This window comes from Trichechus manatus, unplaced genomic scaffold (genome assembly GCF_000243295.1).
Source record: "Trichechus manatus latirostris isolate Lorelei unplaced genomic scaffold, TriManLat1.0 scaffold00017, whole genome shotgun sequence".
NCBI classification, from domain to species: Eukaryota; Metazoa; Chordata; class Mammalia; order Sirenia; family Trichechidae; genus Trichechus; species Trichechus manatus.
In genome coordinates this window covers 18,518,970-18,544,615 of record NW_004443953.1, presented here as the reverse complement: position 1 = coordinate 18,544,615, position 25,646 = coordinate 18,518,970, and the positions used below count along the sequence as shown (strand labels likewise).

The 25,646-nt window shown below is 41.7% G+C and overlaps 2 protein-coding genes across 3 annotated transcripts in view; one reads left to right on the top strand and one right to left on the bottom strand.

Annotated features, from left to right (window-relative positions):
- Position 1: 1 nt before the first annotated feature.
- On the bottom strand, positions 2–3,093 carry SMPD2 (sphingomyelin phosphodiesterase 2). The gene is made up of 10 exons (XM_004372453.2): positions 2,958–3,093; positions 2,638–2,734; positions 2,436–2,512; positions 1,974–2,067; positions 1,721–1,810; positions 1,400–1,482; positions 1,141–1,273; positions 945–1,049; positions 606–759; positions 2–506 (listed from the first exon to the last, which is right to left on the bottom strand). The coding sequence occupies exons 1-10, from the start codon at positions 3,005–3,007 to the stop codon at positions 133–135; spliced, it is 1,257 nt and encodes a 418-aa protein (XP_004372510.1). The 5' UTR covers positions 3,008–3,093; the 3' UTR covers positions 2–132.
- A 544-nt stretch (positions 3,094–3,637) lies between these two features.
- Positions 3,638–25,646, top strand: part of PPIL6 (peptidylprolyl isomerase like 6) — a 57,893-nt gene continuing 35,884 nt past the window's right edge. For both annotated transcript variants that reach the window (XM_023727640.1, XM_004372499.2), the window contains exons 1-6: positions 3,638–3,792; positions 6,807–6,902; positions 14,251–14,439; positions 17,583–17,645; positions 17,745–17,892; positions 21,634–21,690. In XM_023727640.1, the coding sequence (XP_023583408.1) occupies positions 3,655–3,792; positions 6,807–6,902; positions 14,251–14,439; positions 17,583–17,645; positions 17,745–17,892; positions 21,634–21,690 (691 nt within the window). In that variant the 5' untranslated portion in view covers positions 3,638–3,654. The remainder of the gene's footprint in view (positions 3,793–6,806; positions 6,903–14,250; positions 14,440–17,582; positions 17,646–17,744; positions 17,893–21,633; positions 21,691–25,646) is intronic.

Here is a 25,646-nt window from a genome sequence, read left to right as displayed (position 1 = left end):
TTAGGGGGCGTGCAGAGAGGGCAGAAGATGTGTAGGAGTCTTATGGCCTACACTGTGACAATCACACTGACCCTTGGCCCGCGTCACTGCCCCTATAAGGAAAAAGGCAGAGCCACTAAAGACTGTGAAGCTTTATTGTTCTTCAGCTCTGTCCTCCTGCTGGGCTGGCTGAGACACCGAGCCCAGGTCTTCGGCATCCCTGGCCCTTCTCAGCATGTGCAGGAGCTCAGCTCGGGCCCTACATAAGCCTTTGACCTCTTTCACGTGGAACAGGTAGACTGCACCTGCTCCCAGCATCAGTCCCACACTGGGGCTCAAAAGCAGCAAGGTAACTTCGCTGGTCTTTCCTCTGGCCACCAGTGCACACAGCAGCACCAGGAGAAGCAGCCCCAGACCGATCACGCAGCTAGCGAAGGCAGCCCACCGGTGAGCTTGAGCCATACCCAGACCCAGTTCCGTCCAAGCCTCCTTTAGCACAGTGATCAATGGTGACATCTCTGCTGCTCCTAGAACAAGGCAGGGCATTGGGGCAGGAGACAGAGGATCAGCGTGGAGGGGCTGCCTTGAAGGGGTGAGGAGCCAAGGGAAAGGGTGGGGTGACTCACCATGGGTGGGGCTGGGGCTGTGCTGCAGGGGGCTGTGCCTCACATATAGAGTTGCCATTAGAGCCTCGTGATCAGAGAGGGGGGTGCCACTGTGAGGGTCATGGCCCGTAGTGGTTTTGAGGGTCTTACAGGAGACGCAAACTCCAGAAACAGCCTAGGAAGAGTGAGGGCCAGTGAGAAGCTTATATTTGAGGATATCTTCCCAGAGAACCAGCTCCCGGAACATCCATGCTCCAGACATCAGTGCTCTAAGACTAAGACTAGTTGAACAAGAATCAACACAGGCTAGTGAGAGAGGGCGCACAGTGGTGGAGGCACATTGTGAGGGAGGAGCCTGACCTTGTAAAGCACATAGTCAATGCGGATGCCAAAGGGATACGGCTCCAGCTCCTGCTGGTTGACGTAGCAGTTCTGGGGTACCATTGTACAGCCTTCATCACAGCCCTAGGTGAGTATTTGCTTGTAGTAAGGATGGAGGTAAGAAGAGGGAGAGAAGCTGGGGTGTGAGTGGGGAAATAATGAGTCAGGGCCTCACCTTGAAGTCCTGGGTCTCAAGGTAGGCATCCTGCAGCCCTGTCCACTCTTTCAGCAGGCGGCAGCCCAGGTCTTTTGGGTGCAAGTTGAGGTCCCCACACAACAGAACCACATCTGCCCTCTTAGATGTGTGGCTGGGGGAAGCCAGGCTGATGAGGAAGGAACTCCTGCCTCACCGGCTCTGCCCTATAAATGGGGCCTTGCCACCCCTCAGTCCTTGGGTCCCATCCCACTTCCCTGGTAAGCCCAGGCTCACACACTGGATGAACTGGGCCAGTTCCCAAGCTTGGGCCACACGATGTGCTAGGTAGATGTCCTTCTGTCGACTGTACTCTGCATGGAGCTGAGCAAGGTAAGTGAAGTTATGGTAGATAAAACAGAATCCAAGGAGCAAAGTCTAAATCAAGCTTGTGTCTGTCACTTGGCATGATGCTTGGTACAGAATGGGTGACCCACCTTGCCTACTGTGACCTTATGAGATCCTGCCCCCACACCCCATGCCCAGACAGCACAGCTAGAATAGTCCCATCTCTCTGGACTAGGCTGCCTGTCCCAGCCCTAGCACTGCTAGCTTCACTCACATGGGTCACGTAGGCATTGAACACCAGTCCACTTAGATGGAGCACCAGCAGCCCCACAGCCTTCCCACTGAACCAGTCGCCATGATGGATCTGCAGGCAGGAGGGAGCAGGAACTCAGGGTACTGTGGGGGGGGGGAGCTGCAGGGCACTGCTACCTTCTTTCTGCCCCTCACCTGCAGTGCCAGGAGGGCTGCCTCCTCTACCTTATGTTAATGGGGGGTGGGAGGTAGAAGAGGTCAGAGGTTATGCTTACCATGTAAGGGTAGCCATTGAGGGTGTAGACATGCTGGGTGAGTTCCTGGATTGGGTGTTTGGAGAAGACGCAAAGGCCACTGCCAAAGACTCCGCTGAAAGCCAAGCCCTGCTTAATAGCCAGAAAAGCAGAAAGAGAAATACCCCACCCCACTTTTCTCACTCTTACCCCCACTTGCCTCCCAACTCTGATCAGTTACTTTTTTCTCTCTGCTGATGAGACCTGCTCTGGAACAAAGAAAAACCTCCTACAGCCTTTGTAGGAGGATGATGGGGTGGCCTGAAAAGGCTGAGATGGACTGAAGTTCTTCCTGATTCTATCATCTCCTGCTCCCACACCCAGAGGCAGAGGACGCTAGAAGATGGTGGGGAGGAAAGGAGCGGGGTACAGGCACAATAGGGAATGGCTGGCAGATCCAAGAGCCTCCTGGTCTGAGAACAGGCTTCTGGCCAGGCTTCTCACCTCCTGAAGTAGTGTGCAGCTGGGTAGGTGGGCAACAGCTTCTGTTTTAGGGACTCGAAGTCCTGCTCACTCCACACCTGAGAGGCAAGGAGGTAAGGATGCCTGATTGGCCCCTTCCCCTAGGAGGGAAGTCCGCTCTTGCGCCCCTAGCTACCCCTCCTCCTCGCAGCCTTGGTTCCATACCAGTTCCCCACAGCGCTACCTCCTCCAGCAGAGCCAAGTCAAAGCTCTCAAAGTTCAGGAAGTCTCCCAGGCGCTGCAGGCGGTCTACCCGGTGCTTGCTCCAGTATGGAATGCCCCTAAGGAAGAGAAGGGCCAGGGGCGGTGACGGTTGAGGGTGCTCAGCCCTCTGCAACCAGGCACCACCAAAGCTGGACCCAGATGTGGACGTGATGGCTTCCCCTGCACCCCAAGATCGTAGGTCAGGATAGGGCGGTGGCCAGAATGTGAAGCCTTCCTTCCACTGACTGGTGGGTGTGAAAGGAAATGTGGCCCCCAGACCCCAGTCCTCGCCGCACTTACCAAAAGTTGAGGTTAAAGACCCTCAGTCGCAGAGAGAAGTTGGGCTTCATGGCAGGGCCGCAGTGGGGACGGCGCGGAAGGTTCAAGGCGGCTGGGGATCACAAGCGACCTCCTGGGTAGGGGCGGGCCTGGGGAGGCGGGCACAGGTGGGCGGTTCCGCTTCCGCGCCCCCCAGAGATCACAGCCAGGATCTCTGCGGGATTCAGGGCCAAAGGCCAGGCAGGCTCCGCCGCGCCCTCCTTCCACCCGAACCTGGCCTGAGGGGCGCGCGTCCCAGGACCGCCTCCTGCGTTACCGGGGCAACCGGCCCTCTGGCCACAAACTGGCCGCGGGCTCCGGCCGCCTGCCAAACCAGAAAGACAATCTGCTGCGAAATGCTGGCGCTCGCGGGGCCCTGAGGATCCCGAGCCGGGCGCGCTGCGGGAGGGGGAGGGTCTAAAGCACACTTGGCGCTGGGCTCCCCGAGCCTTTTTTCCGAAATCCGTCTCAGAACCTCGAGGGCCGGCGCGCCACCCTCCAACTTCTAGCTGGGCCTACAAGCAACAGGCGTAAAGTTGAGAAAAGGCCCCGCAGTGGCCGCCAGTGGCAAGCCCCGCCCCGCCCCGCCCCGCCCTGCTGTGAGCGGTGGGGGCGGGGCCGCGCGGTTGCCTTGGCGACGCGCAGTGTTTGTACTCGGGAGTAGGCGGGAGCGGCTGCAATGGCGGGCGCCGAGTCGTGCCGTCCGAGGTGGAACCGGTGCAGCCCGCAGCCTTTGTCCGAAGAGCAGCCGCTGCAGGTGAAGGTGGTGGGGCTCTTCAAGAGCTCCAGCTTTCAGATTGCGAAGAGCACAGCTGAGGTAACCGCAAAGAAACCGAAAGTGTTGGGCGGCCCGCCTGGTTTCCCTGAGCACGGCAGCGTGGATTGCTCGCCCTACGCCCCAGGGAATTCGGTATTCGGTATTCCCTGGGGGCCCCTATCTCCGGGGTCCTGGGCGGGCGTTCGACTTCCTTGTGCTTGCAAAAGGCGACCTTTAAAGGAGGATCTGCGTGAAGGAAGCGTTCAGAACCTTTCTAGGGTGGGGGATAAATGTAGTTCCCTCTTCTACATATACACGCATTTTAGTCCATATTTTAATTGCAGATTTAAAAAAATTCATGACAAAAAAAATTTCAGGAAAAAGTGTTACCATATAACTAGCTAATTTTTACAAACTCCCTCCTCAAGTGATTTTTAGAAACTATTGATGTGGAAAGTTCTTTCAATTTTCTAAAGCAATCACTGCATTCCAATCGAATTAGGGGCCTCACGTATTTCTTGGCCTACAGATTTTTTTTGGAGAATCCAAACATTTCTTTGTAGGCACGACGAGTGATATAAAAGAAAAAACACTTTATATAAAAAACTGGAGGAATTTGGCCAATCAAATTGTGGCACACCTACAACCTGAATGAAGGACAAATGTATGGAATGTTGAAATGTAGAATCCAGCCTGTTAGCTGACTTTTCTCCTAGACCCGGCTAGACTCCAGTACCGTGTTTGTATCTCCCACAGTACCCTGCTGAATAGTAACACAAAAGGTCCCCAAAACGATTGAATGAATTAGAAAATATATTAAGAAATCCCTGGTGTTGCCTGCTCACATTCACATAGTTAAAGTTTGTAATTATATCAAATCAGGAAATTAGCTAACTTGTGAAATAGGTAAAGTTTACATCAAGCTTTAGAAAAAAACTCATCAGAAGTCTGAAAAGGATACATGGAGCATTAAAAGAAGAAATCATGGACTGTGTTTGCTAGGGAGATGAGACCAGCAAAGTTGTGGCAAAAGTTGTACTTGATGAGTTTGAGGGTGTCTTTTTTTTTCCCTCAGCTCCTTTTCTGAAGACACATGTTTTCCATGCCTGCTGCATACTGTAGAGGAGGTATTGGCAAACTTACTCTGTAAAGGGCCAAATAGTAAATATATTAAGGCCCTCTGTCATTGTAGTGTGAAAGCAGCAATAGACTATATGGAAATGAATGGCTATGTTCCAATAAAAGTTTATTATGGACACTGAGATTTGACTTGCATATCACCTCCACGTGACATGAAATATGATTCTTTTTATTTTCTTCAACCATTTAAATATGTGAAAACTGTTTTTAGCTTGCAGGCCTTGTGAAAAACGGGCAGTTCACCAGATATGGCTTACTGGATATAGTTTGCCAACCCCTGCTGTAAAGGATAGTAAGTCAAGAAAACAGTATATTAATAATGTTAATTTTTCCTTTTTTAAGATTTTGCCTACTGTAACTATTTGAATATGAAAGCATATCATTGTGATTCCATTTTACATTTATTCTATCCTAGTAAACAATCCTTGAATACATTTCTCAACGTAATAATTTGTGAGAATCCTGGATGCCTTATTTGTTTACATTTAGATTTGTAAAGAGTAAGAATTAATATTATGTATATTTTAATTAGGGAGTCCTTGGGTGATGCAAATGGTTAAGTACTAGACAACTAACCAAAAGGTTGGTGGTTTAAACCCACTCAGAGGCGCCTTGGAAGACAGTCCTGGCGATTTCCTTCTGAAAGGTCACCGCCTTGAAAACCCTATGAAATAGTTCTTCTCTGCACACATGGGATCGCCATGAGTTGGAATGGACTTGAAGGCAACTAACAACAACAACATAATTTAATTTGGACATAGTCTATTCTAAAACACTGAATTGTGAAGAAATTCTGATATACTTAATTTGAGAACTATTGGGCTTATTATTCCAGATGGTTCCTCCGTTAGAAACAGCAGTTATCCTGCATGACTGCCTCAAACTAAGCACAGGCACTGGAATTGAGAAAAAGGACGCATCATCTGTTTATTGGGTGTGCTGATCTAAGAAGGAAATGACCTGATTGCTCTTGCCCTCTGGTACCCCAAGGCAGGGTACACCCACATCCTGGCATCTCCCCCTTCGAATGCTGGCCCCTGTTGGAGCTTGGCAGGCCAGTGTTTTCTTTTAGACCACAGCAGGACCTCCTAGCACTATCCTTAGTGAAAAAGGTACCAACTGCAGTGATTCCTTAAAGATAAGCCGGTGATCACTTTTCCCTGTTGGCCCCCATCTGCTCCTCAGACCCACTCAGAAAAGTGAGACCTAACTGTTATTGCCTTAGCTGTTCTTGGTTGCTTTAGGAGGAGGCAGGGTGTAACTAATATCAGAAATCAAAACTTTTTTTTTTGACAGGGATTACTAACCGGTAAGAGTTTTCTCTGATTCATATAGACAAAACAATATATGCTAACTCAAAATATATCCAGTATCTAAACCTGGACATATTTAGTATTTATTCCCCCCCCCCCCCGCAAAGGGGTTTAACCACAACTATCTGTGTCATTCTCTGTACGTCAGGGAAATAAAAAAGCAATAACATTTATTTATTTTAGTTACAAGCAAAGTATCTGTAGATCCACTGAGGCAAGAGTTTAATTTATGGAAAAAATGGTCCTAAAAGAATATGGCACGTCACAGAACTACTGTTTTATTTGTTTGTTTATTAATTTGCTATGAATGGATAGTCCACTATGTGCCAGATGTTATGCTAGGTGGGAAAATAGGAAGACTAAGACATAGTCTTTGCCCTCAAGGAGCTTATACTCTAGGGGTGAAAGACAAATAAGTGAGAGCCCCAATATGGACTGGGAAACACCTTATGAAGGTAAGCACAGGGGCCTCTGGGAGCAGGCAAGAGGCATCTATGTAAGTCAGACTGTGTGGCCCGTGTGTGCTTTGTATAAAACTTCCTGGAAGCTCTGTAAAAATTTGGGGAAATGGTTTGTATTTTAAAAGAGAACTTACTCTAAAATAATTATTTTAAAACCTAGAGTCTGAAGACCACATATCCATCAAAGTTTGAAGATCCTATAGTAGTTCCGCTTCAAGAATTTGCATGGGATCAATATCTACAGGAGAAAAAAAGGGTAAAGGATTTTGGGGGCATGGGGGATATTATCAAAGAACAACACTTTGCCTGAATTATTTATCTTTGCATTGGTATGGAAAAACTGAAGCAATGATTTTAGTGCAACTGGGTTTTGTTTCTTAAATTATATACCCCCCTAAATTATTTTAATCATTTTATCAGGCTGATTTAAAAAAAAAAAAGAAGTAAAACAATTACAGGATTTCCTTTTGGAAGACATGTGATAAAGGTAAGGGATAGACTCTCAGTGCTAATATTTACCCGTGTTGATGATTATTGCTCTTTCCCTGCACATCACTCACTCATGCTTCCTGTGACACCCTGGTACTCAGGTTTCTGTGGCCTGGCACTTTTCTTGACCCTTAGTCTAGAAGATGTTGGTAGGGTATAGCACTTGTATAGCAGAAGGGCTTGTGTGAGGCTATTGCCTAGGGGAGCTCTGATGCCAGGTACCATGTTCCCACAGGGCAGCTTTGTCCTAGTTGAAGCTTCCTTCTCTGTATTCTCCCTCTAACAGTACCCTTGGAGAACCCCAGAACCTAGGGCTAGCAGAGCTTAGTCTAGGATGGCAGATAGGTTTCCTCTTAGGTGCCAGCCATGATCACTTGGTATTGCTGCCTGGAGCATGTGATGAGGATTCTGAGGTAGCATCCTGGCTCAACAATGTCTTGTGTTTGAGGGGGTAAGGGGGAGAGAGGAGGTTGGCATGGGGTATGCCTCCTGCTTGTTATCCCTGGCCTAGTCCTGTAGAGAGTCCCAGTTCTGGTTTCTTTGTGCTGCCCCATCTCCCCAGTGTCTGATGAAATCCTGTTTCCTTTGAGCCAAGTAGTTTCGATAGTTCTGTGCTTGGTTGCACAAGGATGTCCTTTGTTCCTGTGATTAAGTATCATATAGATAGTGATGCTTTATGAGACCACTTCCCTCTCTGCTCACTCACGTGAATAGTGCAAGAGGCTGAGTCAAGAATGTTGTTGCTGTTATTAGTTGCCATCAAGTCTATCCTGACTCACGGTGACCCCATGTGTTACAGAGTAGAACTGCTCCATAGGGTTTTCTTGGCTGTAATCTTAAAGGAAGCAGATCCCCAGGACTTTTCTTCCATGGTGTTGCTGGGTAGGATTGAACTGTCAACCTTTAGGTTAGCAGTTGAGTGTAAACCGTTCGTGCCACCGAGGCACCTTGAATCAAGAATATCATTTGTTAAGTCTTATATCATTTTCATAGCCATAATGCATTTTCATTGAAATACAAATAGAATAACAGCAGACACTTATATGACACTTTATGTGGCAGGTCTCTGAGTGACACAAACGATTAAGCACTTGACTACTAACCAAAAGGTTGGTGGTTCATCTTATGTACTGCTGGTGGGAATGTAAAATGGTACAAAGACTTTGGAAAACAATATGGCACTTCCTTAAAAAGCTAGAAATAGAAATAAATACAATCCAGCAATCCCACTCCTAGTAATATAACCTAGCGAAATAAGAGCCATCACACGAATAGACATGTACATCCGTGCTCATTGCAGCACTATTTACAACAGCAAAAAGATGGAAACAATCTAAATGCCTACAACAGATGAATGGATAAACAAATTATGGTACATACACACAATGGAATACTACGCAATGATAAAGAACAATAATGAATCTGCAAAATATCTCACAACATGGATGAATCTGGAGGGCATTATGCTAAGTGGAATAAGTCAGTCACAAAAGGACAAATATTGTATGAGACTACTATTATAAAAACTCAAGAAAAGATTTACACATAGAAAAAAGCATTCTTCGATGGTTACGAGGGTGAGGAAGGAGGGAGAGGGAAATCACTAGACAGTAGACACGTGTCAGCCTTGGTGAAGGGAAGGACAACACACAATATAGGGGAAATCAGCACAACTGGACCAAAGCAAAAGCAAAGAAGTTTCCTAGAAACATCCAAACACTTTGAGAGACCAAGTATCTGGGGTTGGGGCTGGGGCCTGGGGACATTGGTCTTGGGGGACATCCAGGTCAATTGGCATAACATAGTTCATAAAGAAAATGTTCTACATCCTACTTTGGTGAGTAGCATCTGGGGTCTTAAAAGCTTGCAGGAGGCCATCTAAGTTAACATCTGTTGGTCCTATCCTACCTGGAGCAAAGGGTAATGAAGAAAACCAAAGACACAAGGAAAATATTAGCCCAAAGGACCACATGAACCAGAGACTCCACCAGCCTGAGAACAGAAGAACTAGATGGTATCTGGCAACCACCAATGACTGCTCTGACAGGGATCACAACAGAGAGTCCTGGGCAGAGCCGGAGAAAAATTGTAGAACAGAATTCAGATTCATGAAAAAAGACCAGACTTACTGGCCTGACAGAGACTGGAGGAACCCACAAAACTATGACCCCTAGATACTCTGCTAACCCAGAACTGAAACCATTCCTGAAGCCCACTTTTCAGACATAGACAGACCTGTAAAACAAAAAATAACATGCATGAGGAAAGTGCGTCTTAGTTCAGTCAAGTATACAAGACCAAATGGGCAACTTCTATCCAAAAGCAGGACAAGAGAGAAGGCAGGAAGGGACAGGAGCTGGATAAATAGACACAGGGAACCCCAGGGTGGAAAGGGGGAGTGTGCTGTCACATTGTGAGGATTAAAACCAATGTCCCAAAACAATGTGTATAAATATTTGAATGAGAAATTAACTAGAGCTGTGAACTCTCACTTAATGCACAATAAAAAAAAAAAACAAAAGGTTGGCAGTTCAAACCCACCCAGAGACAGCACAGAAGAAAGGCCTGGCAATCTGCTTCTGAAAGGTGACAGCCTTGAAAACTTTATGGAGCATTTCTACTCTGTACACATAGGGTGTCCGTGAGTCAAAATCGACTTGATGGCAACTGGTAATGGTATTATGTGCCAGAGACTATTTGAATCGCTTACATGTATGTATTAATTGTAATCCTTAAAACAACTAAGGTAACCAGCCATCCGGGTTTCCCAGGATGTAGGAATTTTAGTGTTACAACTGGGACACGCCTAGGCAAACTGGGACAGTTGGTTACCCTAATGACACCCCTATTGTAATACAGGTTTTATCATCTTCATTTTATTGCAGATGAAGAAAGAGTTTAAAATAACAGACCCAAAGAAGTGGTGAAGTCAGATAGTGTGACTCCAGCATCCATGCTTATAGTAACCATTGTTATTTTTGGTGAAAATATAGACATCAAAGCGTGCTCTCACTTAACAATTTCTGCACATATTTTTCAGTGACGTTGGTTATATTCTTCATATTGTGTCAACGTTCTCGTTACTTCTGCTCTAGTTGTCTCACCTCCATTAATTTCGACTCACTGCCCCTAAACTTTGCATCTGTAGAGTTATTGTTGTCCCTTTGGTCTCATAAAGATTAGTAACCATATTTTATCTCTAACTTATGATCGTATACCACTTACATGTTTTTACTTAATTCTTATCACCAAACTTATACTGCCTTCCAGTATTGCATCCTCCACCTACAGGAGAGCTATGACCCCACACCCTTGCTATGTGCTTTGCGCCCACTCCCCTTAGATACTCCTACTGTGCTGTTAAGATTGGTGTGGATTCCATTCCCCAGTTTCCCTCCCTTTCTAGCCTAGGTTACTGACTTTGATATGTTTTGTGTTCTCTTCTCTTCCTCCTGCCTTTCTCATTGGACCTGAATGAGGCTTTCTAGTCAATCACTGATGCTTTTTCCCACCTGTTCTTTATTCCTTCCCTCCCCTACGCTATCCTCTGGATACTTACCACGTTAACCTTGTCTTTCTTTTCAGAAAGTTTTTTTTCCCTCAATATAAGCATTGTGTCTTGTGTTATATGTAGTACTTCTTAGCACATTTGAAGTCTCTGTGACTCAGTTGGCTAGATCTGAGCTGGGCTTATGCTTTAGCAGAATGTAATGCTGCCCATGAGGGATGGCACTGGGGCTTTGGGGCAGGCCTCTTTCTCCCCTCTAAGAAGGCAGCATCATACATCTTAGCACTGGAAAGTGCTAGAAACCATCAGGTCCCAGTCCCTATCCTTTGGGCGAGATGGTATCCTCATGTACAGAAGAGACACAGAGAAGTCAAGTGCATTTATATCTTCAGCCTCAGCTTTAGAGTAAAGCGTACCTACTTTCCACTGTTACAATGCATCTCTCCCACCAGGCTAACTAAAATATCCACAATTTTTAAACTTTTTCTCCCTTTTTCATGCTTTGAGTCCTATAAAATGTGATGTTGATAAATTAAAATATTTAAGAGAGTATTGACCCAAAGGCTTAAGCAGTAATTTACAATTCAGCATGAACAAGTTTCCTTTCTCCCTGGAAGCAGTTTTTGATAAGGGTAGAGGAAGCGAACAGTATTGTTAGGTTCTGTCCAGTTGGTTCCAACCCTGTGTATGACAGAACAGTGTTATCCGTAATTTTCTATGATCTACACAGTCGAATGCCTTTACATAGTAAAGCACAGGTAAACATCTTTCTGGTATTCTCTGCTTTCAGCCATGATCCATCTGACATGAGCAGTGATACCCCTTGTTCTACATCCTCTTCTAAATCCAGCTTGGATTTCTGGCAGTTCCCTGTTAATGTACTGCTGCAACTGCTTTTGAATGATATTCAGCAAATTTACTTGTGTGTGATATTAATGATATTGTTTGATAATTTCTGCATCCTGTTGAATCCCTTTTCTTTGAAATGGGTACAAATATGGATCTCTTCCAGTCGGTTGGCCAGGTAGCTGTCTCCCAAATTTCTTGGCATAGACGAATGAGTGCTTCCAGTGCTGCATCTGTGTGTTCAGACATCTCAGTTGGTATTCTGTCAATTCCTTGTTTTTGCCAATGCCTTCAGTGCAGCTCAGATCTCTTCCTTCAGTACCATTGGTTCTTGATCATATACAACCTCCTAAAATGGTTAAACGTCAACCAGTTCTTTTTGGTATAGTGGCTGTGTGTATTCTTCCCATCTTCTTTTGATGCTTCCTGCATCGTTTAATATTTTCCCCATAGAATCCTTCAGTATTGCAACCTGAGGCTTGAATTTTTTGTTCAGTTCTTTCAGCTTGAGAAATGTCAACCAAGTAATAGGATATTAAATATCCTGAGGGAGGATCTGGGAATGGAGCAAATTAGCGAGCTGAAGACAAACGGTTTCCAAAGCCAGTGTTTCTCAAAGTGTGGCCCCTAGACTAGCAGCATCAGCATCTCCTGGGATGTTGTTAGAAATGGAAATTCTCGGGCCCAGTCTCTGAATCAGAAACTCAGGTGGGGCTCAGAAATCTGTGTGTGTGTGTATGTGTGTTTTCCATTTATTTTATTTTGTTGAGAATATACACAGCAGAACATACACCAATTCAACAATTTCTACATGTACAATTCAGTGACATTGATTACATTCTTCAAGTTACATATCCATTCTCACCTTCCTTTTCTGAATTATTCCTCCCACATTAGCGTAAACTCACTGACCCCTAAGTTTTCTATCTAGTCTTTTGAGTTGCTGTTGTCAATTTGATGTCACATAAATAGTTCTTAAAAGAGCACAATGCTCAAGGCAGACATTCTTTACTAATTAAGCTAAACTACAGCTGCTAACCAAAAGGTCAGCAGTTCAAATCCACCAGGTGTTCCTTAGAAACCCTGTGGGGCAGTTCTACTTTGCCCTGTAGGGTTGCTATGAGTCAGAATCGACTTGACAGCAGTGGGGTTTTTTGGGTATTGTATGTTTTAAGAAGACTTCAGGGGATATTTTTGGTTTAAGGTTTAAAGATTATCTCAGGGTGATAGTTTCGGGGGTTCATCCAGCCTTCATGGCTCCAGAAAGTCTGGACTCCATGGACATTTGAAATTCTGTTCTGCATGTCCCTCCTTTTGATCAAAGATTCTCGTATAGAATCTTTGATCAAAACATTCAGTAATGGTAGCCAGGCAGGAATCTGTGTTTTAATGAGCCCTCCAGTGATTCTGATGTCTGCTAATGTTTGAGAACTGCTGTCCCAAATTATTCATGGTTTTGCCAGGGTTGGCAAATAAAAAACAGATCTCTCTTCAAAGGATGTTATTCTGGGACCACACACTGGGAATTTAGGAGATTGACCATCACTGTGGATGAAAACACTAATTCACTTCACCCTGACCCCCTCCATCAAAAAAGCATTCTCTCGATCCTTTGCATTGGAAACCATGTCTTAGCCAGAATCCATAACCTTTCCAAGTATGTACACAGTAAAATGTGCTTCAGAAATAAAGTCAGAGATCACATTTTATTTTCAAGTTAATATAACAAGTATACTGTACACACAGTGATTTTTATTATTAGATAACCATCTATCTTCTATGATTATAATATTTTTATTGTTGTAAGAAATGTATATAACACAATGTTTGTCAATGCTACATTTTTTACAAGTAAAATTCAGTGACAACAATTACACAAATCATGTTGTGCAACTGTCACCAGTTGCGAAGTTTTCCATCACCATAAACAGATACTCAGTGTTTCCTAAACAATGCCCTTCCCCCCTTGCCTGCCCCTGGTAACCAGTAATAAACTTTGATCTGTATACATTTGCCTATTCTAGATATTTTATGTAAGTGAAACCATGTAACATTTGTCCTTTTGTAATGTTTTCAGGGTTTATCCATGTTGTAGCATGTATGTATCAGAACTTCATTTCTCTTTATGGCTGAGTAATATTCCATTGTATGGATAAACCACAATTTGTTTATCCATTCATCTGTTGTTGGATATTTAGGTTGTTTCCACTTTTTGACTGTTGTGAATAGTGCTGCAACAAACATTCATGTACAAGTAACTGTTTGCATTCCTGCCTTCAGTTTTTTTAGGTATATACCTAGGAGTGGAATTGCTGGATCATATTGTAATTCTGGAGTCCTTGGGTGGCACAAACGGTTAAGTGCTGGACTACTAACTGAAAAGTTACTGGTTTGAACCCACCCAGAGGTACCTCAGAAAAAAGGCCTGGCAATCTGCTTCTGAAAGGTCACAGCCATGAACACCCTGTGGAGCACAGTTCTACTCTGAAACATGGGGTTGCCGTGAGTTGGAATAAACTTGATGACGGTTGGTTTGGTTTTTGGTTTTATGGTAATCCTGTGTTTAATTAAATTATTTTTGAGAGCAAAATTCTAAAAGATGGTAACAAATATATTTTTTAAAGATTTTATGGAAAAGATAAGTTAAATCCTAGCGTTAATAACAGGCTCTGGCTTATGGGTTTAGCAAGTTTTTGTTTGTTTGTTTTTTTTTTCTCTCTCTCATAACATTTTTTTTTTTTTTAATCCTTTTTCTTTACAGGAGCTCAACGGTGAAACCTGGGAATATTCTTCCTACGTGATGTGTTTTGTTAACGATCGGCTCCTGGGTGATGCACTTGAGCTGCAGAAATGGGCTCACAGGGTGTGGGATATACTTGATGTCAAGCCCATTGCACTTTATGAGGCACTTACATTGGATTATTCCTCTAAATTCTTAAGAGAGACCAAGGCAAGTTACAGTGATTTTTTTTTTTTTTTAATGGTGGGATCATTAATCATTTATAGTGATTAAGTACTAATTATCGATAACCTAACAAAAGGGATATAAGTGAGCAGGAAACTAGGTTTTCAGCCCTCAATGACCTTACAATCAAGTTGCAAAGGATTGGAGTATGGCAGGGTTTGGCCTGATGGTGCATAAAGCAAGCATACTTCATAGCAGTCAGACTGCACAGGGAGAACGTCCCCGTTCAAATATTTCTACTCCTCATTAAAGATTATATGCAACAATTATCACCCATCTTAAAATACAAAGATCCCTCGGAGAAGGTTAAGCTTACCATTCATTCACTTTTAATATGAAATATTTTCACTTAAACCTTTCTCACACCTAGTTGAGAGCTGTTGCACTAAGGAAATGGACATTTTGATTGCGAAGAAAGGTGACTTTTTAAATCATGACACATAGTTGGTGACAGTAGTCCTAGACAGTCTGTGGCAGTGGAGAGGTTTCCACTGGCAGTGGATACTCCAGGGGGGTAAAAGACAGACATCAGGATGGGATGGCCACAGAGGAGTTTTACTCAGAAACCTCATTGTAGAACAGCTACCATGTGTTAAAAATACTTTCATGCCCATGGTGGTCTGTGCCCACAGGATGACCTAGTATTAGGATCTGAGCTGTTGAAAGACAAGGACCTTGTCTGTTCATTCACTTTAACCAATACTTCAGACAGAACCCGAAACTAAAGACGTGCTCAGTGAATGTTGGGTTGCATAAGCAATGCACTTTGAAAATACTAGACGCCCTGGGGTATGGGTAGGAATTAATATTCCATAGCAGTTAATTTCCAAAGGAACAGTGATCGGGAAGTACATGGAGTACTCCAGGAACAGCAAGGGACAACAAGGAGGCCAGAATTAGTGGGAAATGAGGCTGGGAAGATGAGAGCATTGGTCAAGATTCTTGGTGCCAACAATACCAAGCTACTCTAGTTTATTTAAGGAGGAAGGGTATGTATTGAAAGGATATTGGTTACCTGATGATTGACAGGAAAGCTGGAGAACCAGCTTTGGAGAACAGGTGGGAGCCAGGGGAAGCCGGGAGGCAGGAAAACATGACCTATCACGCCGTAGGAATGTGTGGCTGGGATGTTGCCGTAGGTGCCACTGGCCTTGGGTTTGCATGCCACTTTCCTTGTGAATAACTTCTCAACTCTCTGTGTGTTTTTGGGTCACGCATTATAGGTCCAGCGTCGCAGGCAGGAACACCTGACTGGTCCAACCAGGTCGTATCCTCACACCCTGGCTGCCACAGCATGGGGAGAGGGAGAATCTGGCCCCTTTGAGTTCTGTAGAGGGTGGTAGGTCCCTGTGGGAAGTAACCTAAATAGGAAGGGTATTCAGATGTTAAGTAGGAAAAAGAAAAAAACCCACAGAGTTCCATTACAGAAAGGTTGAGGCCAGATTATGACTAATTGTTCATTCTGAACCAAGGAGTTAGATTTTATCCAAGAGGAAACCTAGCCAACAGAACTTTTGAAAAAGAGTATGACATAATCCTACTTTTTGGAATTAATTTTTAGGGCTGAGCAGAAGCAGTCTGGAGTGGGGACAGGCTGTTGGCAGGGCGGCCGTTTGCACAGCTGCTGTAGGAGTGTTGGCTAGAGCCTGAATTAATTAGTGGCAGTGAGGATAGAGGACCTAGATTCCAGAGAAAGTTCTTAGATTTTCATGCAGAAGGTGGACTTCTCTTGCTGAGTAAAACCCAGGAACTGGGTTGTTTAGGGGCCACCTTGTTTACATATGGGTTGTAGCAATATGGTGGATAATTATGTTTGTGTGTTTGGCTGCAGGGTGACTAGGACATTACCATGTATTGCATTCATTTGATCTCTTTTCATTAGAATTTTTAGAATCATCTACTCTTTTAACAATCCATAAAAATAATGTATTGATATACAGGGAAGTTTAAAGATGCATAAGTGGACTTACTCATTTAATAAGGCAACTAATGTCTCCAATTTTTCCTCCTAAGCCCTGTGAAGTTTACTATATTATGTTTCCTATTCTTTGGTTGTAATATTCTGTTTTATAATTAAGCACTTTTAATACAGAAGCCAAGAGACAGAAACATGTTAATCATAATTAGTATGGATGTAGTACTTCATTGCTGGATGCCAGATAGCACAATACTATTTCAGTCTTTTAATTAAAAAAAAAAAAAAAAAAAAGGTTAGCGTGCCATAAAATAATGATAGTGATACATTTCAAAGTGATTTAATTTATGTTTCCTAGGTTCTTAAGAAATAGGGCAGGACAAGTTGTACACTTTGTAAATTATTTTTTGAATAAGGTGGCACTTTTCAATGTATGAGAATGGTACCTCCAGTCTGAAGTGTACTCCATTGGATGTGTTTTGCCCCCTCGATGAGTGCTGTCATCATGAAGACTAGGGTATTCATTTTGGATGCCTCTTTATAAGGCTAAACAAGGTCTCACAGTGTGAGCTGTCTGTACCAGAGCGGATATCAATTGAAAACAAGAGCTGGAGGCATCCATGCATAGGAGAATATTATTGAGTATGACTTGAAAGCACAGCATCCTTCCCTGCCCTGCCCCTGGTGCCACCCCTTCTATGGAAATAGTAGCCTGTTTTTTTTCCCACTCAGAAAGGATGTAGCGTGGCTCTGGTTAGCTAATCTATGCTGTCTCTGAAAATCCAGGACACACAGTAACCAAACCCATGGCGCTCATGATGGATCTTTCCCCAAAATTACTCAAGAATGAAAAGAGAAGCCTCAGTCTGTTCTTTTCCCACAGGGACTGACTGGTGTTCCTTTCTACACTCAGTCTGCCATGTCTGGGATATCTAGGGCCATGTGTTCTAAGTCTTGTTTGATAAGTTAATGTTATTCAAAACTGCACTACTGAAGAGTTTTAAAAAGCATGTTGTTTAGGTTGTAAAGATGTGATATGATGAAATGAAACAAACTTCTTTTAAGTCATTCATTTTAGTTTTGCTGTTATCCCAATTATTACAAGTTGAAATCTTATCACTGAAAACATTATATCTTTATATTTTTAGTCATTTCTAAAACTTTCTTATGAGATTTTGACCTGCACTAACTTTTTGCTCCCTAACTTTAATAGCATTCCTTTGTGTTTTTGGACATTGCTATTGATTATTATCCTGTTGGAAGATTGATTTTTGAGGTAAGAGGTTTTTGTTGTTGTTTAATAAGTTGGAAAAATTTTATAGCTGTCAAAATGTTAAATATTTAATCTTTGAAACCTTTTATCATTATTTTGTAGCTATACTGTGATGCATGTCCCAAAACATGTAAGAATTTTCAGGTCTTATGCACAGGAAAAGCAGGATTTTCTGCAAGTGGCTTAAGGCTTCATTATAAAGGTTCAGTGTTTCATCGATTAGTCCAGAACGCTTGGCTACAAGGAGGAGGTGAGTTTAAAACCTTAAATGCAACTTAATTTCAACATCAAAAAAGAATGCACAAAGTTTTCTTTATCTACCTTTGTGAAATACATGCAGAATTAGATGTAATATATTTAAAGGATTTGTATGGCTAGATGATGAATTAAGATATTCATACTTTTAAAAAGAATTCCCTAATATTAAAATGAATAAATCTAAAGTATGTTACCTGGAAGATTCCAAACTAAAACATAATATTGGAAGGCAGGATAACATTTTTTATTAAAATACAATTTTAAATGCTCACTTAATTAAGGGTGCCTGGAATATACAGTGCCCTTATTTCTCACCAAAGATTTATGGCTAGCCACCATTGTTATAAGTGAAAAGTAAGATCCAAAAGATTTTAGTTTTCATCTTTGCTTTGTTTTTGGGTCAGTCCTTTGGCTTTATGTAGAGGGGGTACCTGATTAACAGCACAAAATTAAATTTTGGAGGCCTTTGGGAGATATGCCATAGGGAGCAGTCAGGCGGCAATTTAAAAATAATTGACTAAGTATGGAAGGAGATTTGCTTGAACTTGATGAAGTACGCAGAGGCTTAAATTAATAATGTTTAATTATTTTTCTACGATGTGAAACATTCTGGGGCTGGTAAGGAGGAAAATGTAGATTTATCCCAAGTATCCTACATGTTAATCAGCTCTTTTTCCCTCAGTTTCCCAAAAATGAGGTCAGATCACAAATACTGTTATCGGACTTCATTATTTTCTCACTTAATAGTTGGTATTTATCTTCCAATATCAATAAACATAAAAATTTGTAGTGTCTACCTAGTTTGGCATCATATTACTTGCACCAATATAGTTAATTCTCCACTGGTGAACATTTAGATTGTTTTCCATTTTCTGTTATTCTACAACAGTCCTCAAGGGGACCTATATCAGGGTCACCTGATACTTAGTTTCATATTGGTTCTTATGGGCTAGGCTTCTTTTTTGTTTGTTTTTTGGTTTTGTTGGACTTACCTAGAGCAAGATTTGAGAAAAGTAGGTAAATTTATTTATGTTTGTTTATATCTTACTTACTTATGGTACAATTTCTAAATAGTAAAATGCACAGATCTTGGGTGCTGTTTTCTGGCAGTGAGGCATCAATATTAAGAACAATTTAGAAAAAAATCTGACTACTGGATTCAAATCCAAACAAGTTGTACCACCCTGGACAAACCACTTAGTATCTCTGAATTCATTTCTTAAATATAAAATTGGGATCATTATAATAATATCACAGGATATGGTGAGGATTCAGTGACATGGTATATTGGAAGTGCTGAGCTCTGTAAACATTATTCTCCATTCTGATGTCAGATTCCCACAGGGCTGTGTTGAGTTTTGGAATACAGGAACTAACTGTGGTTTTGTCCAGTGCCTTTGGATGCGTTCGGGCACTATTGCTTGCGCTTTGAGACCAACAGACCCAACACAGTCTACTCCCCCACCCCCACCAACCCCAACTCTCATCTCACCTCCTGACATCTCCCTCTCGCTCCCTCTGCTTCATGCACACTGACTTCCTTGCTGTTTGAGCACAGCAAGCATGTACCTGCCTTGGAGTCTTCAATTGTTTCCTTTGCCTGGGATACATTCTCTCCAGTTATTCCTCTAGTTATCCACTTGTTTAACCCTCTTGTTGTTTCTGATTTTGGCCCAGATTTCATCTTCTAAGCAAGAACCACCCTGTATAAAACTGCCACCTTCCTCTCTACACACGTCTCCTCAGCTCCTCCCTTGCCACTCTCCTATCCCCCACACCCTACTTTATTTTTCTTGTAGCCCTTTTCACCATTGGAATACTATTATGTATTTCTCAGTTAATTCGTTTATTGCTTATCTCTCTTCACTAGACTGTAAGCTCCATGAGGGAAAATATTGTTAATCTGTTTTGTTCACTTTGCATCCCCAGTTTCTAGAACACTGGCATATCGTAGGTGCCTGTTGAGAGAACGAATGAAGGAATGCTGAACAGATAGTTAAACCGGGAACATGCATTCCATTCATTTCTAAAGTACAGTTTCTAAAGAAGATACCAAGTCGGTTAAGCTACTTTGGTTCAATTCTCTGTGGCCTACTGTCTTCAGAAGGATCTCTTGCTATATATCTTAATACATCTTATCATCATCATCATATTGAGCGTAAGGATGGTGATGACGATGCTAGGGAGAAGATACATCCTATTAGCACATGATGCTGCATAATAATAATGACCACACAGAAATGAGCATGACGCTCTGCCAGGCGTTATTTTAAGTGCTCTACCTACATTATTTCATTTAATCCTCAGAGCTGCCTGTGAGGTATTTGTTATCCCTGTTTATACAGATGAGGAAACAGGCTTGAAAAGGGTAACTAATGTCAAGATTTAAATTACAGTTATTTGAATTTGAAGTCTGCTTTTAACCACTATTCTGTATCCCTGAATTTGTTGTCAGAAATATAGAAATCATATCAGATATACAAGGCTGAATTCAAGAGAGTGGATTATGGCCACAAAAAATAATATCAAATACTGACTGAAATGGTGTCAATATCATATATTCAGGAGGTCTGAAGCAAAGGGCAAGAGTATGTGGCTGGGTGTGAGGAGGGGGAGATGGGGCAAGGGAGTGTGACTGGTGTTTAGATAAATTAGTGGGGGAGGGGAACTACCTGGGCAGATTTGCCTGAGCAGAGCAAACTCTAGAATCTGAAGGAATTGATACTGGGGGACTCTCACCTTCCCCATTTCCAGGTTTGGCCTTCAGCAACATCCTCTTGAGAGGTGCTGAGGGCTGTGGTGTAAATCATGCAAAGTATCAGGTGGAGTAGGGCTGGAGACTCAAGGCTTACCAGTTAACTTCTGCACCAGCTTACTTCTCATCCAGCCTTATGAATAGTATGATTTAAATGTTACTTGCTCTGCCTGGAATAAATCCTGTCCACAGGTTTGCTGATGCACCAGATTCCTATAATAGCACAAACAATTTTATTATAGATAAATCACTCATATTGAGTTAAAATGACACGCTACTTCAACAAAAAGTTGTTGAGCATTATATTAAAGGAGGGGGGATTAGAAAGCTGAAGGAAGTAAATGGGTACTGATGGGGAGGCTGGGGTACAGAAGACAGACCTGAGAGACTTCTGTTTTCACTAGAGTTAGCTTGGCATCCTTTGTATCTGTAGATGGATAAAAGAACTCGTGCATGGAAGATTTTCATAGTGGGAGCATTGCTTAAGCCAAAATATGCATATCATATAAACACCTAAAAAAACCATGACATTATGATGAAACTTCATTTCCTAAGTACTGGGTAAATAAGTGAGTTATCACTGTAGGGCTTCAGGGAATGACAACTTGAACATTAATTATTTTTAGAACACCTGTTTTTATTCATGCTCTAAAAAGAACTTCCTGTTCCTATTTCATCCTCTCAGTTTAATCTTTCCATTTTTCTGAAAAGCAAGACAGCCTATGGAATACATTTTGAAGCATGCAGAGTTTATACAAACACACTTTCTTTAAGTCTCAATTACAGTTACAATTTGATACTTCATCATTTCAAAGGCTGTGCATTATAATTTAACCTACCTCACAGAGTTATTATGAGGAGAAAATGGGATGATGAATATAAAAGCATTTAGAAAATACAAGTGAGACCATTATAGTAGTATTTTCATGGTATAGATATTGATTTATTCTAATATTTTCATTTATTATTATTTCTCAGATATAGAAGCTGGAAGAGGAGATGGTGGAGAGTCAATTTATGGACCAACATTTGAAGGTTTGTATCTTTAAATTTTCAGTCATGTATTAGTCAATTATTCAAATTTAATAGGACACTCCAGACACTGTGTGGAGTAATACACATACTAAAAGTAGAGTTAAAAATGGGTGGGGCGGGGGGGAGATAAAAAGACACTCCAGTCCAGAATAGCTTTTTGCACAATTTTTTTTTTCACTTACCTAATTATATTATTTCTTTAGGATAAATGTCTATAATTAGGATTATAGGGTCAAAAGGAAATTTATATTTTTAAGGCATGTAATTCGTCACAATCATACTTAGCAATGGTACCTTGATAATCATCCTATTAAGACTGCTGTAAGGGGATTCTGGGAAGATGATAGTGGCAGTGACATAGTTTTTTAGTTTTCCCAGATCCCAACATAAAAAGAGATAAAATAATTAGATAGAAAATCTAAAAACCCATGAATAACATTTAAAACAAAACTAAGTGACAAGGCAGCTATACAGATTCTAAAATACAAATGGGTGAGCACAGACTACCAGAAGCTATGGAGTCCGCATGGTATCAGCGTCCGTGTGGGAGAAAACAGGGCATCTGACATACCTGAGACTAGGAGAACCCCAAAATAGCAAATAGCAGATGAATACAAGGGGTCCTCAGTAAGATTTGAAGGGACCTAACCCCTGTGAGCTCTTGATACTAACTTGACAAGGCTCCCTTTTAGGAAGGCCCCATACTGAGGAGAAACTGTTGAGAGTGCAGTCAGAATTATGCAGGATAGGGACAGTAGTGATGAAAGAGAAGGTCTAGGTAAAGGGGTAGTGGGAACAGAGCCAGGAAATCTCAGGAAGCAAGCTGCCATATTTCTGAACACTACACGAAAACAGCAAAGGAGGGAGTTTTGTGAAGTTAGAAAAGCTACCTACCTTCTAAAGCCTCCTTCTAAACATTTAGAAAAACTAGTTTTACATAAAAATGAAAGAAAAGTGTCAAAGTTAAATATCATACGTGGTTATTATAAGACAAAGAGAACAAGTAGCAGAGTAACAGCACTACAGATAATGAAGGCACACCAGAAAGACATACTCATAGAACAGATCAAAACTGTAACAGTCTTTCAAAATGAGCTAAAAGATGTTCTTAGTACAATGAGAAGCATGTAAGAACTCATAAATCAGAATTAGAAAACCTTAGACATGAGATGACAGAAGGCAGGAAAGAAGTAACAATAAAAAAATGATTTCAGAAATGAATAAGCTAGAAGGAACACAAGTGCAAATAAATACAACAGATATGTATCTTAAAAGAAGTAGAAGGAAGGTAAGAGGAAGAAATTTTTAAAAACCAAAAAGAAATGGAGATAAAAAGGATTTACAAGAAAGTGACTGATATTAAAGATAGAGAAACTCCAATATACAGATAATAGGTATCCCTAAGGAATTAAACCAAAGCAAGGGAACAGAATAAATACTAAGAACTATAATTGAAGAAAACTTTTCCAAAATAAAAAAGGATTTGCTATTCTGTATCTTGTTTTGAGTGGTAGTTACACAGCTATACACAATTGGCAAAATACATCAAACTGAACGTCTAAGATACATGCATTTTATTGTATGTTTATACTTCAAGTAAAAAATAATGTAAGCCGGGGACCCTTGCATCTCCAACTGAAGACAGGCAAGGAGGGCTAACTACGTACCAGGTCTTTGGCTCACATTATCACCTACATTAATCATTTGCCTTAGGGGAAGTCTAAAGGAGCGGTGGCTTTTAGGGGATTTTGGTCTCCAGTCCTTTTTGTTCTACCAGTGTTGGCTTACCTCTGTTACTGTTGAACTGGAGGAAGGCAGTGCAAGGCAGCAGGGTGCTGCTCATGGCTCCCCAAGAAGGGCTGAGCACAGGATATCAAGGAGAAGAGTGAACATCATCCAAGGACTTTGCATCCTCTCTGGAAAGGGGTTAGTGCATTTTTGGTTGTACACAGGATAGTTGTATCATGTTAGGTGGAAGTATGACTTTGTTTTTATCTTTATTAGGAGATTAAGTGTGATTTAAGGAGATGTATGTGGGTGCCAAGTTGAAAAGGGATGAATTGTAATGGTTAATTTTATGTGTCCACTTGGCTAGGTTGTGGTGCCCAGTTGTTCCATCAAATACTAGTCTAGATGTTGCTATGAAGTATTTACCTGTGGTTAGCGTTTAAATCAGTTGGCCTTAAGTAAAACAGATTACCCTCCGTAATGTGGTTGGGCTTCATCCAATCAGCTGAAGGCCTTTAGAGCAAAACTGGAGATTTCCCAAGGGAGGATTCTCCTTCCAGACTATAAATAGACATTCTTCCAGAATTCCAGTCATTCTCCCAATTCTTGACTTATCAATTTGGGACACGAGATTGCCAGAATTTCCAGCCTGTTGCTTAACCTACATGTTTTGGACATGTTGGCCCCCGCAACTGCATGAGCCAATTTCTCAAAATAAATTTCTTTCTATATATAGCTTGCTGGTCCTGTTTTTCTAGAGAACCCTGACTTAGGCAGCATATAAACATTTGAAACTAGTTACTGAAAGAGTATACCACGTACCAGAAAATATTGAAGCAAAACAACCAGCACCAACACATATTTTAGTAACATTATTGGATGTTAAAGAAAAAGAAAAAATTCTTTGAGCATCTAGGTAAAAAGAGCAAGTGTCTTATAAGGGAAGGAAAATTAGATTGTCATCATATTATTTGACAGCAATACTTTATGCCAGGAGAAAATGAAGTAACATATTTAAGATATTCAACAAAAGGAAACGTGAGCCAAGGATTTTATATCCAGCCAAACTAACTTTAAATTGTAAAGGGGACAGAGTTATCAACATGTAAGAATTCAGGGAATAATGCTGCCATGAGCCCTTCCTGAGGAATCTAGTGTAGAATGAGTCTCAGGCAATCAAATAAGAGAGAACTCAATGTAAGGACTGGTGGTGAGCATTAATCATATAATTACTTTTAGAACTAAAATTCAGTGAGGGTTAAAAGTGTAAGAGTATGATATGTAATTTCTGTATGTTCAGGCAATGTAGATAGACAGGATCTAACTACTTAAAAAATTGAAGATAATGGGGAGAATATATGCAAAACAGTTTTAAAACTATTGTCAGTAATTATGCTGGTGATGGTATTATTAGTATTGTTATTCTGAGACTTGTATATGTAATGTGGGATAAAGTGAGTAGCTATGAGATATTTTGATTTCATCATCTCCTGTATCCTTAAGAATCAGGATTCTCAATGTGGAAGAAAGGAGATACAGATGTAATATAGAAGAGGCTAATAAGTAAAATATGCCATATCTCTGAATGAATTTGAATTGGAAATATTACTTTAAACTCAAGAAGTATCATATCTCTATCTATAGGTCTGTCTAGTGAAGAGGACTACAAACAATGACCAGCCGAGTAGCGATGAGCAGGCACTGCTAGTATTTAGATTGTTGTTTGGAAATGTTATTTCCCCCTTAAAGAAATCAGGGCTTCTGGGAGAAATGACAGATTCTAGGTTTGGGAAAGGAAATGTACAAAAAACGAACCTGGAAATTCATGTCCTATCACATAGCAAGAGCACTATGAAAGATTGCTAGGGTCATGTCAAAGGCCTCAGGAGCCAGCTTGAAGAGACTCTCACTGGTCAAAAATGGGGTAATTTGAGTTTCAAAAATAATAGTACATGTAGTTGAAATTGATCTAAACCCAACAAATATTTTGTGAGTGTGTTTGTTAACTTCCTTTGTGGTTACTATGAATTTTACCCTTATCTTTCTAAGTTTGAAGCTGTCTACCATTACTTAGTATCGCCTTGCCTTCCTCTCCATTAGAAGGTTCTTGCTGTTTATTCCCTCTTTCATTGTTTTGATGTTGTTGTCATTTACTGATTAACTGCTCTGATTCCCTGTTGTATTTCTTTTGGTTTTGGATAGTCCTCGAGAGTTCATTTCCTAGATTG

Bases quoted from the DNA above. Each gene is read 5' to 3' on its own strand.
- SMPD2 (XM_004372453.2), bottom strand. From the start codon at position 3,007: ATGAAGCCCAACTTCTCTCTGCGACTGAGGGTCTTTAACCTCAACTTT. The intron at 2,735-2,957 runs GTAAGTGCGGCG...TCTCTTCCTTAG, and splicing joins GTCTTTAACCTCAACTTTTG to GGGCATTCCATACTGGAGCA. The intron at 1,811-1,973 runs GTAAGCATAACC...TCCTGCCTGCAG, and splicing joins TCAATGGCTACCCTTACATG to ATCCATCATGGCGACTGGTT.